At 35.4% G+C, this 20,040-nt stretch overlaps 1 protein-coding gene across 1 annotated transcript; it reads left to right on the top strand.

Annotated features, from left to right (window-relative positions):
* The first annotated feature begins 10,069 nt into the window (after window positions 1–10,069).
* On the top strand, window positions 10,070–20,040 carry LOC147077746 (uncharacterized). The gene is made up of 5 exons (XM_085960741.1): window positions 10,070–10,108; window positions 10,900–11,098; window positions 12,762–12,917; window positions 14,581–14,802; window positions 19,157–20,040. Exons 2-5 carry the CDS (start codon window positions 10,982–10,984, stop codon window positions 19,331–19,333), a joined length of 672 nt encoding a protein of 223 aa, XP_085816867.1. The 5' UTR covers window positions 10,070–10,108; window positions 10,900–10,981; the 3' UTR covers window positions 19,334–20,040.

Raw genomic sequence — 20,040 nt, 5'->3', positions numbered from 1 at the left:
ATGACTAACACCATCTAAGATAATTAGATGTCCGCACTGGACACACAGGTACCTAATTTGTTAGTACCTACTTATTCTAAACGATTCAATCTATGTTGTTTGTCCTTCCCTACTCACATTATTATGGCCATGGAAATGATAATAGGTACCTACATACAATACAGATATTATGATAGTCGTACATTTTTATTGAAGGATATTCCTATATTTTTTTTAAATAAATTTACAAACAAAAATTAAGTAAAAGTTCTCTCCACACTACCTACGTATTATTTCTATTATTTTTAAAGTCACAAGCTACAATGCATTTAATAATAATTGTAATACAATAGGAACGTCCCAAATAAATAAACTCTGCAGAAGGCTATTCAATATTTTCTGCCCAAACCATCAATGGCCCAAAAACACATTTTTGTAGAAAAAATCATTCATTATTCATTGTAAAAATTGGGGTTTACGACTTCTCATAAATATTTTTTTAACACGAGTCAAGTTGTTGAGATGATAATACCTAATTATTGAATCACAGAACAGATGTTGCCACTGTATTGTCCACCGGAAAGAATTCCTAATGTTTTAGCAGATTTACACGAAGTACTTACTACGTAATTAAGCCTTCATTATTTTTATAAATATCCACAAAATTATTCAATTCATTTATTCAATTCATTTATTTTTTTAACATATTGTGGACATTACAAATTATAAGTTTAAGACGTTCACAACATGACACTTAGAAACAAAGATATATAAATATAACAGTATTACATAAAAAAAGATATATATCAGTAGATGAATTAGAAGTACACCGGATGAGTTAAGCAGACCAAATCGTGCGTCAAATTGTGCGTGTGGCCAGAATTATCTTAAATCAGTTTGGATACCAGCGACAATAGTATATAGGTATATACATATGTAATAATATAATTATGTAAAAATGGCGAATTTGTATCCCACAGGAAAGTACTTATTAAAAACGATAATTGTAAGGGTGATTATCCACTTAGTGTTACAAATAAAAAGCGAATTTAACATAATAGACTTTTTTAAATATTATATTATAAAGCCTATTATAAGGACAGTATTCATCCACAGGTAATTAATAAATAAATGTCAAAGGTTAAAAATTCACCTCATGTAAAATAGTATTTTGGTTAATTCGCCCTTTTTACAATACACCGATGATATAAAGGTATTCGTATCGCCTGCTGAGAATTTTAACTAATTTATATTATTAAGTTATTAAAAAATATGTTCAACACAAAGTTAAAATTAAAACACAAAACTTACCAGAAGCAACAAAATTCACTTACAAAAAAGTATACCTACTCATCATGACCTATGGCAAATAAATGAATGTATGTAGTAGTTATATCACAAGATTTATTGTACTATAGTTGCAATGCAACAATAATGTAAATTACAAAACAAATGTAAACATCGTAAAAATAGGGGTTTACGACACGTCATAAGCTTTTTTTAACAAAAGTCAATTGTTGAGATGAATACCATCTGTTGCCACTTCAATGGTTATTGGAGTGAATTCCTAATGTAATGTAATGTGGTTTTAGCAGATTTACATGAATTACTTACTACTTTATTATACCTTCATTATTTTTATAAATAACCACTCAATATCATTTTTTAAATGATCAAATTGTGTAGGTATGTGGCCAGCGTTACGTTACCTGCGACAAAATATTTTTCAATAGTTTCGGTTAACACGTTTCACCTGATGACATTTTTGACCAACTTTTAGGACAGGGGATGGCAAACTGCGGCCCGCCATCATTAATTGTACTTCTGATTACGAATAACTTTTTTTATATTTTTTTAAAAAATATTGACAATAGATGAAAAATTTGTTATTTCGTAAATGTATTATCTCAGTACGTCTTCCTTGCGTCTCGTCTCACATTATGTAACCACTATTTTCTAACAAAGCTATAACTTGAGATTATTGATCTGCAGTGTGACACTGATTTAAGAGAATTGCATCGTCGTGAAGAAATCTCCAAATTTTACAATGCCCTTAATTCAGACAAATTCGACCAACTTAAAGATTATGCAAGAAAAATGTTCGTTATTTTTGGATCAATTTATATATTGTATATATTTTCGATCATGAACCTCAATAAAAATTCTATACGATCAAATATCGCCGATGCCCATTTAAAAGCAGTTTTAAGAATATCAACTACAAAATTAACACCTTAATTTAAAAAAATAAACAACAGTTTCATTCTTCTCATTATTTTTTTTTTGAAATGTTTAGTTTTCGTGATAATAAATAGTGTATATCTAAAAATGGTATTTTACTTGCGGCCCGCCGGTCATTTTGAATTCTTGAATTTGGCCCTCCATGCAAAAAGTTTGCCCTCCCCTGTTTTAGGAGAACAATTTTTTATTAAAAAATCAAGTTAAACACACAGTTAAAATTAAAACACAAAACTTACTAGAATGTAGCAAAAAAAAACACCAAACTAATAATATAAACAATTTTGTTTAGAAACGTATTTATATCTTAAATAATACAAAATATTTTAAAAAGCAACTAATAGGAATATTATAGCGGATTGCACGAGTCAAATTATCAAGCTTTTTTGTATTAATTTAACCATCGAAAACACAATTCATTCACCCGAATATAAATGGCGAAGTAATAATTTTTGTCACTCCGAATAAAATAATATAATAAATTAGTAGGTAAGTAAATTAACAATGCGTAAGTCAAAGGCAAGATTGTATTGAGATTTGAAATGTTTCATCCTTTAGAAATTATTAAACAATGTATACTTTATTTTTGAAGAGTTTTCAAATAGTGTCAGCAAGGCACATTTTTTTGGGTAATAGAGTAATTTACGCTTGCAGCTGGTTGTTTCTTGTTATTTAGACAATGCATTTAGGCATGGACATATCGACACAAAATAAGAAGGTTGAAAGAAATTTAGGGATGTCATAATTTTTATTTTTAACCCTTGCACGCCCGGCATAACATAACTTCGTTAATTTTTAATTTTGAGAAAAACTTTAAAAGATACATTCATATATAATTATCTCAATCTAACGAACCGCAACGCAATTTTAAATGAATTCACGAGCCGGAACGGTATATTTTGGAATTCCACGAACCACAACGGCGCTCCGGTGCGTTCCTGTCCATTCCGAGCGCTGGTGTGATACTGACGGCCTGCATATGTTTTACATATTTCTATTATCTACCTATTTGCATATATTTCTATAAGAATATATTTCGATTCAACCATTCTCACATTCCTATAATTATCCAAAATGATGAATGTGTTTTAAACCTCAGAATAAATTCATCATTATCAAGATAAAAAAAGTTCATTTTGATCAAATAAAATATCAGTAAGTATAAATATTTGTTCTAACGATTTGTAAAAGAAATCTTAATTCAAATAACGTCGAAAGTTAACGGATTCTTTCGTTTAATCAAGTGGTTTCTGTATATTAATGCAAATAAAACATATCACACAAAATTATGTTTTGGCAATTTGCATTGTTTTCCAATCCTGAAATCACGATAATAATAAATTATAACAGTTCATGAGGTGCGTGATATGCATCTATTTAAATAGCACATTTTTGACGAAGATTTTTTGAGGTGAACTCATATTTAGTGACTATCGAAAGATAACATTAATTTGTCCGGTTTTAAATGGCCGTAACGCCAAGGCTACATATTGCATAGCAACAAGTAACAGCATACGCGATAATATTATTGTTTATTAAGGGGGAGAGGCATGCCAGCAGAGGCACCTAGCGGAAAAATACGAAGCTTGCAATTTGAGACATATTTTTTTAAATTGACAATTTCAACTGTATTAATTAATAAATATGTATTTGAAAAGATTTTTTTTAAGTCAAAGATAAACTTACAATAATTGTAAAAAAAAATGTAATAAAATGTTAATTTGTTGCAGGGTCGCATCTTATTATTACATTATATTTTATGGTCATATTTATTAAGTATTAAAATTTAGTTTATTAAGTTTTCAAGTTTATAACGTTTAAATTTTTGACTAATTCATCGTTTTAATATTTTTTATATTTATTTTAAAAAACATCGTTTTTAATAAAAATATAAATGTGTAAAACTTGAAATCCTTTTTATTTATATATTAAATCATCGCTACGACCACGTATGTAATTGGCAGGCGCGTGTAGATTCAAATTCATTAGGACACCGATTGGAAACCATCCCTCGCGATAACAGGCAAAAGTGTTTCAAGAGCAGAAGAGACCTACGAGATTCAAGAGAGTAGAAAGTAAGCATGCCTTGTAGAAAAGCAGTCGGAAAATAATGATTTGACGAATTATCCAAAGGAATTATAAAACAAAACAATATCAAACAACTACTAAATAATTTTTGGTGACAAAAGTTTCGTATTCATATTTTTAGGCTCCATCAGGGAACTCAGAATTGAAATATCTGACGGGTAAGGAGAAGCAGGCAACCGATCTAGAGTAAGGAAGAATACGGGATAAATCTAAACATGTGTGAAGAATACATCATACGTCGAATACTGACAACTGCTCTCGGTTTATGCATTGACGCAGATTTAATATCGGTGTATTGCATACACTTTTGCACGTATATAATGCGTGGCTCATTTTCGTAGGACACTCACACATTCAAAACCTTGCGTCAAAATTTACTGTAGTGGTAATATAGCCTATCGGAATTATATTTTATTATCCTGTTCTATGGGCTACATCTTCACGAAGAAGGGTTTCTTCTACTTCTCTGTAATACCCTCAATACGTTCTTATTTTTCTAATGCCGTCACCTATCGGAGGTCGGTGAGAATCAGACTGGTTTGTTTTGACTGCTATCCGGAATAGTTAAGGCTATAGGTACTTCAGTTGAGGCATGGTCTAAAAAGATCGTGGCTAGGTGAAGCGCGAATTGTGCAAACGACGCGTGCCGAACGAAATATAATTTGTCATGAAAATCCAACAAGAGTCATGTTTATTGCTATATTACCAATAATAATAGTATATTCATTGACATGTTTTCTTATTTAATTACATACGTAAAGTTTTTAAGTCATCTTTACACGATTTAAGAATATTTTCATCCGACGCCATTACAAAACAAATCGACGTGTGCACACGTCGACTGTCGGTCTCCAATTGGCGAGTCCAGGCAACGAGTGAGAAATTTCGTCGCACCTACTGTTGAAAATTATTTGCCGTTTCACTAAAGTAAAAAGCAGTCGCGGTATTGTAGTTTTGATAAAACGCAGAAGTTATATATCCTTTCCCGTTTGATTGGAGATGTAAACATAATCATTATGCTTCTAGAGATAATCCTCGGAAATTCAGACTTCCATGCCCGACAACTAAACAACTCACACCCAATTCACCTTCTGAGAATATTCATAGCCAAACCTTTAAATTCATAAAACCAAAAACTCAAAGGTCCACAGAAATCTTCTTTCTTTCTTCTTCTTTCACCCTGTCACGTCCCAACATTGGGGCATAGGGCAAGCACAAGTTGGCGCCACTTCCCTCGGTCCATCGCCAACTCCTGCGCCTCCCGCCATGTCAGACCTGCAGCACGTAAGTCGCTTTTGTAGCAGGGTGAGGGAGGGCCGGCCACGGCGACGGAACCCTTGAGGCTGTGCCACAAGGGTACGAAGTGCCGCACTCTTTGGTGGTATCCGGAATACATGTCACAGCCACGTAAATCGTCTCTTCGTGATAACTTCAATCACCGAAGGCTGTTGTGTCTGATCACGAACTCGGGTGTTTGTAACGCGGTCGTACCAATGTACCCCTAAGATTCGGCGGAGACATCGATTCTCAAAGCTCAAAAGCCGAGACTCTTGAAGCTTAGTAAGATGCCATGTCTCACAGCCATACAGGAGCACAGGTAGCACGCACGCGTTAAACAAACGACATTTGGTCCTCACAGAATACAGCCTTGACCTCCATGCGACTCCAAGTTGGTTGAACGCAGAGCCCGCCACACCCATGCGGATTCCAAGCTCACCAGAAATACCACTATCATCGGCAACCATGGCACCCAAGTATTTGAATCTGGATACCAGCTCGACGGGCAGACCAGAAACCCGCAGAGGAGCAGTGTCGGCGTCGATGCATGCAGCACTGCACATGGATTTGGTCTTAGCGGCATTCAGATGAAGACCCACACGCATCGAGTTCGCGGCTAGCCTGTTCACGGTCACCTCCAACCTTTCGATCGTCGAGTCAAACACGACTGCGTCGTCTGCATACTCCAAGTCGCACAGTCTTTCTTCGCATAGATCGGTTGTGTCATCATGATATAGGCGTATCCCACTGTCGGGGCAAACTGTCTTACGCATTATGAATTCCATCATGATGATAAAAAGAAAGAGCGCAAGTACACATCCTTGCTTGACTCCTGACGTGATTTCAAAGAGGTCAGAGGATGTTCCGGCTGCTCTCACGCGACACTCTGTATTGGTGTAGAGAGCACTTATCACGGCAACCAGTTTCCGTGGGACACCATAGCCTAGCAGAATTTGCCACAGAGATTCACGATGAGGACTGTCAAATGCCTTTTCATAGTCCACGAAGCAGCAGGCGACAGGTATATTCATTTCTTGGTACTATTGCAGGAGGCATCGGAAAGTTGAAATATGCTCTGAGCAGGACTTCCCCGGGACAAATCCACTCTGCTGCGTACGCAAAACGTCCAGCATGGGACTTCTAATCCTGTACAGGAGAATCTGCGCCAACACCTTCCCGGGAACGCTGAAGAGAGTGATTCCTCTGTAATTTTATTATCACAGTCTTGTGGGTTACCTTTTTTGTGCAGAGTAACAACGGTACCATCCCTCCAGGCTTTGGGGCACTGCTCCCTTTCCCACACCTCGTGCAGAAGGTCACACAAGGATGGCAATACAGCGCTCAGTCCGCAGAGCAGAAATTCTGCATAGATGCCATCATCTCCAGGAGCTTTCCTGCGCTTCAGTCTTTTGACAGCCTCTTTAGCTTTAGTAGTTGTCGGAGGATCTTCGCAGAATCCCGATGCTGTAGTGATTCCGAGGGCGGTGATCTCCGACAGAATATCGAAGGGATGCAATGGAGGTGGGCGATTCAGGACATCACTGAAATGTTGGCGCCATAGCTCCTGGACCTTTGCAGGTTCAGTGACTGTCACTCCGTCAGAGTTGCGTAATGCAGTGGCCACTGGACGTTTTCTACCGCAAATTGCTCTGGTGATGCGGAAGAGAGCACTTGGATTATTCTTGCAGGCAGCAGATTCCGCATCCCGAATGAGGTCATCCAGGCGTCAGTGCTTATCGCGGCGGGCAGAACGCTTTACCACGCGGTCCATTGTCTAGTATTCCGCGCTGCGCTGTGGGTCGTATGTACCATTGTCTGGCAATTCTTTCAGGAGGTTCCTCTTCTCAATCGTCTCCCATGTATGAGGTGACATCCAGTCCGTCCTGTGTGTATGCCGCTCTCCTAAGGCAGTAGTTCATTATAGCATCCCGGAATAATATCCATTTTCCTTCCAAGGGATCCGAGTCGATGGAAGACGTGAGAGAGTTCGAGCATCATATAAGCGCTTCTGCAGCTCCAGCTCATAGGTTGCACGCACTCGGGTATTTTTCAGTTTTTCCACATCGAGTCTGACCGTCCTTATGGGTTTTAGGACTCGTTTGAGGTCTATATGGGATTTCCCGACCAAGAGTTCGTGGTCACTGTGGATGTCTGCACCTCTATATGTCCGCACGTCTAGCAGTTCATGCCGGTATTTCGCTTTGACCAAAACGTGGTCGATCTGGTTTCTTGTATTACCGTCTGGCGATGTCCATGTATATTTGTGGATGGTCTTATGAGGGAAAAGACTACCACCAATCACAAGACCATTAATTGAGGCAAAATCTACCAGACGGGAACCATTATCATTCATTTGGCCAAGGCCATGTTTTCCCAGCACAAAGGGTCCACGCGAGGGGTCAGATCCTACTTTGGCATTTAGATCACCAAGGATAACTGCATGATCACAGCTGGGGATATTTCCAGCGGCTTCCGCCAAACTTTCGTAGAATGTATCCTTATCTGAATCGCTAGCAGCCTCTGTGGGAGCATAGCACTGCAGAAAAGTGATGGAGCACGACTTGGTATTGAAAGTAACACGGAGTAGACGTTCGGAGATAGGTTCCCAGCTGGTGAGGCACTTGCAAGCTTCCTTGGACATCAGCAATCCGACTCCACTACGTCGCAATGTGGCGTGTCCGGAGTACAATAGACGAAACCCACGAATAAACTTCTCGCCAATGCCAGTGAGTAGACACTCACTGATCCCGAGAACATCTAACTTGTATTGAGAAAGTATTTCTGTTAGATGCTCGGCCTTTCCAGGGACATTTAGAGTACGGATATTGTAGGTTCCAAAACAAAATCGTTTACCGAATTCAGGCGAGGTCGTCAAGATGGAAACGGGGGTCCGAGGCTTCCCTGTGCTTGGATTAATCTGTTGTTTTAGGGTGTGCAGGTGATCATCCCACAGCACCCGAGTTCACTGGTGGGGCTGCCACCTTAGGACCCGTGAACATGCCCTGGTTTTCTGTAGGGGTTTTCCTTCCCGTAGCCAGAATCTACTAGTTTTTAGGCGCCGGTGATTCGCCTTGCACCCTCTTCTATCTGCTACAGCATGCTGAATTGCCTAGGGACCCCCACGGAGAGGTTAAAGGTAGGATTTGTTGGCAGAACTATCATGGATAGTCGACATACTCAGCATTTCAAATGGAAGCACACCTGATCTGGCATCAAGGCATACCCCACTGAAGTCATATCAACCTTTGGCCTCCGAAAGAACCTCCACAGAAATCAACTGGCTGAAAAATATTCAATTGCGTTTTCGCAAAAGTTGTCATATTGGATACCTGAACAAAGCATTAGCTCTCAAGAGACTTAATGATTGCCTTATTTTTATTGACATAGTATTTTCTTTACTATGTGAGTTTGTTTAGAAAGTATACAGTCTGGTTTCAATTAGATCAAATCAAACACGCATATTTATTATTTATAGACTTCACCAAGTGTATATATAAGCTGCAAATGATATATTTGAAGAAGCAGAATCACCTATTAATCTGTTACACTAGTCATTTAATAAATATGTTTTGCAAGATGTCGAATAAAATGTGTTACTATTATTTATTAATATGTGTTATATTTACAAAGAGTGTTAGTGCATATTTTGTAAGTAGATACAATGCATATTTGTAATTAAATCATTATTTTTTACCACGTTTTTATTAGCTCGTGTTCTTGTTTGTCCAGTACATTTTTTTTCTTGTTTGTCCAAGATTTGTATTGGACGTATCGTATTAACGACGTTTTTACAATAATTATAATTAATTGTGTTATTTTACTGGATTGAAAAATCGTTGATAAGCTCTATGGGTTTGAATTTGTTAAGTGCGTGGCGACCTCAGTTCTGCTTCTGAGACATTCCCAGGCATAAACATCTGGTGATGATTCACATCAAGCGTAGGGTTTCGTGATACGCCTGATGAAGACCAGGTGTTATGCGGGAAGGGTTGTTTGAGAGGGGTTTATGTGAACCGGCTCTCACATCAAAACTCGTCTCGCCTGCAACGTATCGAATACGTCGATGTGACGTCATCGTTATTCACAAAATACACTTTGCCAAATGGAACCCTGCAGATTGGTCGAATACGACTGTTTATTTGAAGAAAAAAAAACATGTGCTGTTGCAATCGACAAGTTGCATGCTTCTCGGACTCTGAGTCCCGAACACCTACGAATTGATCATTAAATTTATATACCGGCTCGCCGATCGCCGCATTCTAATGTCTATACGATTCGAAACGACTGTCGCTATGCAATATGCAACACCGGATCGCCGTTCTTGGAAGGTTTGATTAATGGTTGTGCGGCAGACGAGGCGAGTTTAGTTTAGAAGACAAAATAGTTCCGTTACTTCGTCTAATGTAATAATAATGTAATACTATGTTTTTTTTCGTTTCTAGGTCCACACAGGTGTCAATGTATGCCCAAACTTTAAGATAATCGGAAATTTGTCTAACCCAGACGTTTTGAAAGAAATACAATCGTAAGCACAAATTTACTTACAAGCCAGTCGAGGTTGATACAAATCTTTGCGATTTATTCAAAACCTGGTTTTTAGAGAGTGTGAATTATAACTCTAGGCGACGCATATATTATGTACAATAGTTAATATTAAATCTACCAAAAATAATTAACTAACTATTTTCTATATTTACATAGATACGTAATTGTCCGATGTTTGGCAGTAGATGATGAGGTGGAGTAGATAGATGGTCGTTGTTGCGTGGATGTTTAAAGAAGGGTTTATTGATCGATACAAAAATACAATAAATTAATACACTTTAATAAAGATGACAGCGCGAGATTAAAATCGCGGGTAATGATGTACTAGTGAGATCGATGTGACCAAGAGATTAGTTATATTAATGAACTGGGAGGCTTAAATCGAATGGAGAGATGGTTAACTATGTCGAGTGAAGAACTCGATGAGTTGAGTGAGGATTTTTGCATTGTCCTTCCAATTTATACAAATGCAGTACATATATTACAAGAGATATTGGTCGCAATTACTAATTATAACAGACCCTACTGATCTGAGAATATTATCGCTCTATAATTTTGTTTTGACAACAATACTGAGTGGTATGATTGCTACAAAAATTTAAATCTATTTATTTATGGTTTATAAGTAAAAACTTTTCAAAAGTAATTAAAGATTTAGTTTATAATAGAACAAGTCAGCGACTGTGTTACTTCAGTAGTGCTTTATTAAATGCGTCACTACTACAAGTTTGAGGATTCATTTTTAAAAGGTCATTTTCATATGTTTTTCAGGAAATTATTGAACAAAGTTTGGGTATCACAAACACTTCCTCCCCCAAGCATCCTCGCCAAGCAGTTGAGGGGGATACTAGACATGATGACGAAGAGTGATTCTCGCAGCTTCAGGACAATTGCCTTTCTTCATACCTTCAGAATGGCTTCCATTCTCACTGCTCCTTTGGAAAACGCTAACTTCTGTCTTTATGCAAAGGTAATTAATTACTTGAAAAACAGAACGCCTAAATTTAAAAAAAATGGAATTTTTGAAAGTATGTAATATAAAAATACACTTTCACAAGAAAAATAATTTAAAAAAAACAAAGAACACATCCCTAAAATTGATAATATTCTATATGGAGTACATTAATGAGTCGAAATCGATTTATACTGTAAGACTTTTTTAAGGTGAAGTGTTGTGTTACTGTTGAGTGTTGACAGAATTACGAAACATGCAATTAAATGCAACGTAGTGAAAAAAGTGTAGTACATAAATTAATTTAAAAAAAACTGTTATCATACGATAAATATACAAATTACAAACACACTGTAATTTGAGAAGGGTGGAGGTAGGCTGTGGAGATCCGACATAAGTATTGCACACTTTGTCACTCATATATTTCGGGTTTTGTTTAGGCAAATGTTGAATTTACAGAGGAGCAATTTTATACATTGACTTTCCCTCATAAATCTCGGTTCAATTATTTAATTATTTATTAGGTACTATTAAGAAGAGTAAGACAATATTTATATTTTCAATTAATCGACTAATTTGGAAAATAATGTCTCTTATCAGTGATCAAAATATGATATGGTGTTTGGTCATATTTTGACCAAACTAATCGCTGTGTTGTTCATATAATAATCAAATTAACATAGCATTTTCAATTGAAATACAGATATCAAGTTATTACAAAATAAAAATACTTTAGTGATCCAATTTTTACCCCTAACATAAAATTAAAAAAAAATCAATTGCCAGGTTATGTCCAAACACCGATTTGTTTTCATTGAACAAAGAATGCCTAAACCAAACCATAATAGATAAAAAATATTCTAGAAAATATCTAAAATCAATTATGCCATTAAATCGTACATATTTTATAGATAGGAGAATATTTTTGTATATATTATGCTTTGATTTAGGCAGGGTATAATTGAATTTTAAAAACTTAACAACACCATCTGAAATTAATTGTATTCTCTTCGCCATTGGTCTGGTATAATACTGTATCCACTATTCAGTACCCACGATGCGTCCATTTATTCAATTAACTACTGATGAAGTAACCATTAAATTATTTGAGTTAATAAGTCATCATCATCAACCTGAATCTATCCACTGCTGGATGAAGGCCTCTCCAAGCTGATCCTACTCCTCTCAGTCATGTGTGTTGTGTTGCCACGTACTTCTGCAGAACTTTATCATTTAATTTAATCGATGCAGCGGCCTCTAGGTCTACCTTGCGGATGTTTTTTACCTCTTGGGTACCACTGGATGACTAGATTTGTCCAACGATTGCTCCTTTGTCGAGCTATGTTAATAAGTACCTAATAAATATTATTTCGATTATTTCATCTATTTGCCAGCCATTTATTATGTGTATGCTATTAAAAAACATTTTAATAATCATCGAACAATTGAATTAAAAAAAATGAATTTGATTGCATAATGCAGAATGCGACGTTTTTAGCTAATTAAATTATTATATTCAGATATATGCATGCCTCATCAGCTCATGATCTCATTGAGATGTGACGTAACGTCGACATATTTCTTATGCATATTATGTTTATTTCACTCAATATGGAGTCAACAACTCAAAATGTAATAATCCGATACTTAAAAAATAATGCAAATTTTTAAAATGTTTCAGACCGTCAATGCTTCTGTGGCATGTGGTTACAACAAAGATTCAAAGATGGCAGCACAAACACTACAAGGTCTTGCAGGTGTTGTTAAAAATCTGATTCCAATGATGTCCAAGGCTGCGTTGATACAAGCTGGCTGCTCCAACTTTCCAACTGTTGAAGTGAGCCTCCGATGATCATCATTATTCACTGAAAAAAGAAACCAAAATGAAAATATTTTAATGGGGAGTTCGAAGAAATGATGCTCAAAATTTTACCTCAGTTTATTAAAACTATCTGTTTTTACAATTTATTTATTTAATTTTTCTATAAATATTATATTGTTTAAATATTACATACACTCAAAATAATTTATCAAATTGAGTAATATCCCATATAACAATGCTTATGGCAAAGCCCACTATATTATTCAGGCTGCAGAATGAAATTTTTGTTATTTTTAATATTTCTTATTGCAAAAATATGATAAAACGTTAATTAATATTAACGAAATATACATCGAAAATCTTCATTTACTGCGAATATCTTACCGCATTGTATTCGAAGTTTAGCAGTGACTAGCACTACTATCGGAAGTCACAACCTAGTGCCATGGCTTGGCTAAAGACGGCCTTGCCCTATAGGTATATTGGAACAATTCTATCGTATTATTCAAATAATACCGATACAACTGAGAATCGTTTTTGCCGTACCCATGGTGGCACTGTAGAATGATTCCAGCTTAGACCTACATAACTTGAAAACATCTCAGATATATACCCACTAGAAAAAAACATATTTGAAAGAATACGTAGCACGTTCGTATTTTAAATCACGTTAATCAGTTGTCTTAAGGTGAGAATGTCTCATATTTCACCAGATGAAGTATTTTTGTAATATAAGAATTGGGTTCAGGATAACGGTGACGCCATCTCGATAACTAGCCATATTGATAACGATGAATGAAATGCTCGTAAAAATAATATACAGAATATTATGTCGCAATTTAAAATAGCAAGTATTTAATATAAGTACCGCATAATCGTAAGTTTGATAATTTAGACAGATAATCTGACATACTGTCGAACAAGAACTTTTTGTCCACGTGTTCAAAGTGTGAGCTAACAATCCCCTCAAATGCAGCTAATTGAATTTCCGTTTTCAAACGAGGTACGCCCCCAAATTAATCATTTAATTTTACGCTCCCGTGTTGTACTGATCTGTCATCAATTTGAAGCTTCTTATAATAAAAATATGTCTAAAATGATCAGGAGTGATGTTAGAATTATAATAGTAAACTTTTGAATTATTGCGAAGAAGAAAACGAGTAGTATCTAAAAGGAGAGTCGATACATTATTTAAACACGCCTCTAGCACGCATTGTCGTCACTAGAAGTCTTATACACGCGACTTCAGCGACTTCCTGTTAGGTATTGCCGATTTCTTGTTGTCAGATAATAATTGGAGCGATGCCAAGCGAGAGAAAGCGAGTCAATAGTCTTCATGTAAAAGTGGTTGGAAGTAGTATGTCTAACAATAATTCATTTCGCCGTTTATTCGTGCGCACTTGAAGAAATCGCATCTGCGCATGTTCAAAGATTGTTCCACTATAATTAAGAATAATATTATAATATAGACTACTTACCAGAACATTCAGTTATCAATCGCCAAACTATCCTCGCGTGCAAAGGGTTGCCCAGATAACGGAACCAAATCATTTAATTCTCTCAAAATGTCAGTGCATCGCAAAGTTTCATTAATATCCATGTATTTGTTATTAGACCTTTCGTTATGTTTAAGAATATTATTGAAATATTGATCGCTAATGTGCATTTAACTTTTTAGATACCAACTGGAAACTGTTTTGACAGAGGACTAACTTACAATTTAGACGCCATCTGGAAAATATACGGAAAACTTTTGCCATGCACGTTAAAAGAAATAATTTTTAAAATGTACAAATCAAAAGACATCGCGGATCGAGCACATGCCATATTGGTGACAGCTGGTATATCGAATATTGGGCAAGAGTTATTTGATGTCCATCCACCGGGACCTGTTTTAGAGGTAAAATAGCATGAATAATCTTATATCAATTATTTACCACTTGGTTAAATTTTTTCTCCTCCCTGTTGGGTCGTCAATGATTACAGTTCTTTGCATACCTTACCAAATCTGACCATGTCCGATCCTAATAGGATCATATGGGCCTCCACAGAGTGGAGGTTTGTATTAACAGAATTTATTTTTACGAGAAATGGATGTCAGCCACTTGCTCAACATATTAGGTCCATTCTCTGACTCATACACAAATTGAAAAACAATATGTGTACTCGCCAGACCCAGGATTCGAACCTGGGACCCTCGGCACTATATACCAGCGCTTAAGCCACGCGGCCATCGTGGGTGAGGGCGTGGGGGATTACCAAATACGACACTATTTTATTCAGCTTGTAGGATCTCATTGAAGTTGCATATAGAGCATGCAAAGAAATATTCCATGATATCAATTTCATTGTTCATCAGATACTCCAATACATTATCTCGAGGTTACATGAAAAATGTACGTAGATTGTACGTATTACGCTAACATTATGGCCGAGAATATAAAATTCAAATAACAGATCGCTGAATAATATTGAGACCAGTTGACTCGTTCTTCGTCGTTAATTAAAATAATTACAAGATAAAAATAACTTTTTATATACCACGTTTTTAAATTTTCTGTTGAATCATATACACTTGACAATTCTATGTAGTAATAAATACTTTTTTTGTACTTGATAGAAATACTGAATAAATATAGAATACTGAAATGTCATTTTGACATTTCATATTGATTTCCATAGTAACGCACGTATATATTAATAATTTAGTTGCTAGGACCCCCTTAGCAACCAATAATAGTGTTTTACTTTATACGATTTTTTTTCCGAAATAACTTCCATACAAAACAGAATTAACTGAAAATGAATTCAATTCTGCTTATAGATGGCTATAATTATTAAAAGAATGCATTGTCATCGTGTTCTGATATATTATAAAAGTTTCAAATGTCTAGCTAGTCGGGAAGTTAGGTAAACAAGATTTGTATTGGACAAACAATAATACGAGCTAATAAAAACGTGGTAAAAACTGTTTAACAATTAAAATTTACCGGACACGTTATCTCTATAGGTACTCTCATTTTGACTAAGTATGTACTTGATGTTAGTTACAGGAATGAGATACTGCAAACTTACTATTCTTCTACCCTAGAAGTTGAGTCTATTCCCATGCAAATATTTTGCCGTCTTTAGATGGTCAACGGTCTAATTATTACCATGAAGGTTCTCCTAGAATCACTAGGTTTGGTTTTCATCACACATTTAAATATATTTAATACAACACCCGTTTCGTTCCCATAGTATCATAATATATCTACATCATTGACAAAATGTACACCCACGGTGGCCGCGCGGCTTAAGCGTTGGACTATCATGCCGTGGGTCTCAGGTTCGAATCCTGGGTCTGGCAAGTACACATATTATTTTAAAATTTGTGTGTGAGTCAGAGTATGGAGCTAATAGGTTGAGCAAGTGGCTGATATCCATTTCTCGTAAAAAAACAAAATCTGTTAATACAAAACTCTACTCTGTGGAGGCCCATATGATCCTATTAGGATCGGACATTATCGAAAAAAAAATTGACAAAATGTTATCTAAAATAATTACTACATGAGACAACGAGCTAGATATATACGTATTTACCGTTAAAGATATAGCGATAGTCAGCGAAATATCCAATTATCGCACACTCAATGAAAGAGCTGACCGCAATTTATTGAATAGTCATTTCAACATAATATGATGTAATAGTGTGTCTGTCAATAAATAGTGGATCATAATTGATTGGGCAGATCACTCGATTATAACTTTCCAGTCTGTTAGTATCTCAGTCTCTGTATCGCTCTGCACAGCATCTAATTCTACCGAGCCTCGGATCTCGGAACTGTATCATTAGACGTATTGTAACATAACCATCATGTAACATATTCTTGTACAGACTGTTTACGCTGCAAATAAAACTCGCTCCTCCATCCATTGGAGCCACCACCAAATCTCAACCTTTCATCTCAATACCGGCTCATCCTACTACAGCGGTCTCGTCCTTCTACAACGGGACCACCAAACACTATTAAGACAGTATATTACATTTTATAATTAATGTGTATTAGTAACTAACAACCTATTTAAAATTTTACCTGTTTCAATATTGAGTTATCTTTTATTATTTCTCACATAAAAAATTAAATTACATGGTTGAATAGAAAACCACATTACGTCTACGCCATATGTGTGTACTTCTACGGCGTAAGGTAATCGAAATCTAAACCTATATAAATACCATTATTCAAAAACCTCATATCGACCAGATTATTGTAACCATACGTAAAACAGTAATATACTGAATTTACTGGCTTGTAGAATGGTTAAAACTCGGTACTAAATGATTATTCAACGTTTAAAAATTATAAATATACTCTTACAAACACATAATTTTGAAAAAACCTCAGATAAAAGAGGTACAAACACACGAACAATATTGTGCCGTATGACTGTGCTATGTGAGAGATTAATGTCTGATGCAAAATCAGTGTCGCCATCGAATGAAAGTATAGAAGTATCCAGTGACGTCCCGTTGGGGGAGGCAAATTGAGCATCGCTTGGGGGCGGCAGTTACTCAAAGGGCGGCAAATCGAGGAGAATCATTAGGTGTATATAGAAATAGTTACCTACCTAATCTTAGTAATAACGGAAATATCTTTCCATTAAAAAATTTAGCTCACTGGTTGGAATCAAAATTTATATATCAGGTAGGTACTATAAAAGTTTTACCAGGACTTTTTTGTCGGGTTCGCGATGTCTAGTTTACTTCCGTTGTCCTCGGACATCATGTTCACGGTGAACAGCAATGACATGTGCATACCTAATTTAAAATTTATCCAAATATGTTTGTCAGTCACTCGCGAGTTTTGGAAGTTGTCAGGTGTATTTTTTACTGTACCTATCTGAAACCGTAGACTCGCAATATTGTCTATTGAAGCACAGATGGCATTTAAATTAGATTTAGTGGTATATATCTTGTTAGTCATGTATCCATAGAACACATTTCTTAGATATTGGAGTCACAAAAGGATGGTAAAAAGTACTGTATAAAAAAAACGTGGTGACATTTTGACACTGCTCAGGAGCGGCATTTTGTCTAGGGACATCACTGGAAGTATCGACCAAAATGTATCCATACTCTTTAGACTAGGACTAGACGGTCCAGCCCTATGTGTGATAATTTGTTAAGAACAGTAATGACATCACCGCTACATTCACCATATCAAAAGAAAAATCGATGCCTCATATCGGTTTCGTTTCGATACCTTTTTGATAGCCCAAATCACCACATATATAAGTATCAGTGGCTAAGGGTGGATGTAGGTTGTTAAGATCCGACATAAATAATGCACACTAAATTTTATCAGTCAAATGTATTTTACCACGTTTTTCTTAGCTCGTATTCTTGTTTGTCCGGTGGTTGTTTATCCAGTACAAATCTTGCAATAGATTTTTAACTAACTTCCCGGCTAGCTAGACATTTGAAACTTTTAGAATATATCAGAACGCGATGCCAATGCATTCTTTTAATACTGTTATCCACCTTTAAGTAGAATCGTATTCATTTTCGGTTAATTCTGTTTTGTATTTAAAGTTATTTAGGAAGAAATCCGTAATCCAATCCACTATTATTGGTTGCTAAGGGGGTGGTCCTAGCAACTAAATTATTAATATATACGTGCGTTACTATGGAAATCAAAATGACATTTCAGTATTCTATATTATTGTTTGTTTGTTGCAAAATAGCAAAAAAAATGATTTGTTTATAAGGCAATTATGTAATATATGCATTTATCTCTAAAATATTTCAAATTATGCCATTAAACCATTCATAATCGCCACTGATATGTATGCATTTTATTTCCATAGTATTTTTTAAGTAGAATTTGAATGTTTTATTCTGGCCTGACATCATTCAATAACCAATAACAAAAATTAATAAACATAAATAAATATCAAGTTTTGTTCTTGAAATAGTAATAATGGATCATTTCAGAATAATATCTCATTTACAGAATTTTAAATATAGTTATGTGGAATGTATAATCGCATACACATTTAACTTAAAGTCGGGTTATTCAACTTGGTTAACATACTTGTAGTCGTTCAATCCTCATCACTTCAATTATTGTCAATTTATCACGGCATGAGAGTAGAGACAAGATAAAATGAGAATAACAGGAAAAAACTACAATTATTGTAGAACGTAATTGAGTAGTAATTTTTAAAAATCGATAATATATGGTTTTTCCATGTTTTTTTTTTCGTTCTAGAATCTCGCTCTTCTGACAACTGGTCCAATTCCTGCATGGTGTTGCGTGGAACTTAGGAAGAAGACAGACGAATTATCAGAGTATCACTACAATCTCGTCCAGGAAAATTGTCAAAAGATTATTCGAGAAAAGTATTCTGTAAAGAAACCAGTTACGGCATGCCGTTGTTCACACTGATTGTTTAATGTTTTAAAATACATAACTGAGTTTTTTTGTTGAATGAACTTACTACTGATCGTTGCCCCAAGAAGAAAAGGCATGGAAATGTTTGATTTACATTTATTACTTATGTAAATTTACCCATGAGATGTTTTTTTAGAAACCCAAAAAGATTTATTACAACCCAGTCTTTTTGTTGTTCATTTTAGCTGCTCTCTATTTTTGTAACAATACACTATTTCACCAAGTCACCCTCCAGTTTTGGTGGATAAGAGAGTTTTTTTTTTTAAAATAAGCCAGTCGGAGATTTTAAGAAAGCGGAAGGGGGCGTCAGAAACACCCTCAATTAGGGTGGCCTGATTTGGATAATGTGAATACAAGACATTTTTCAATTCATTCAATATTTTATATTATCTACAAAATAGAACATTAACATTTGAATTTGAGGTTAATTGTGGATCCTGTAAATATTATTTTTTATCGAAATCTGCATTTAAATTGATTGCTGCTTTTAAAATAATATGCAATTACGAATTGCAAAATTATTATATTTTCTTCAGTAGAACTTCGTTTTATAAAAGAAATACCAATCGATTCCTCAACAATTGTTTGCGGTTACTATTAGAGCAATAGGCTTTTCATGTATGGTTTGCAACATATTATATACTCACATTTTTTTAATAAGCAATCTTATATATTATAATATACTAACACTATTGTATAAC

The sequence above is a fragment of the Rhyacophila brunnea genome, unplaced genomic scaffold, assembly GCF_057557595.1.
Source record: "Rhyacophila brunnea isolate RB1 unplaced genomic scaffold, BYU_Rbru_1.0 scaffold_12, whole genome shotgun sequence".
Taxonomy (NCBI): Eukaryota; Metazoa; Arthropoda; class Insecta; order Trichoptera; family Rhyacophilidae; genus Rhyacophila; species Rhyacophila brunnea.
Note: the sequence above shows the minus strand (reverse complement) of the source record. Positions and strands in the feature narration are given on the sequence as shown.

What these genes read in the sequence shown, in the direction of transcription:
- LOC147077746 (XM_085960741.1), top strand. Translation starts at nt 10,982, where the DNA reads ATGATGACGAAGAGTGATTCTCGCAGCTTCAGGACAATTGCCTTTCTT. An exon ending in ACTTCTGTCTTTATGCAAAG is followed by an intron (nt 11,099 to 12,761) that starts GTAATTAATTAC and finishes AAAATGTTTCAG; the next exon opens with ACCGTCAATGCTTCTGTGGC. An exon ending in CACCGGGACCTGTTTTAGAG is followed by an intron (nt 14,803 to 19,156) that starts GTAAAATAGCAT and finishes TTTTCGTTCTAG; the next exon opens with AATCTCGCTCTTCTGACAAC.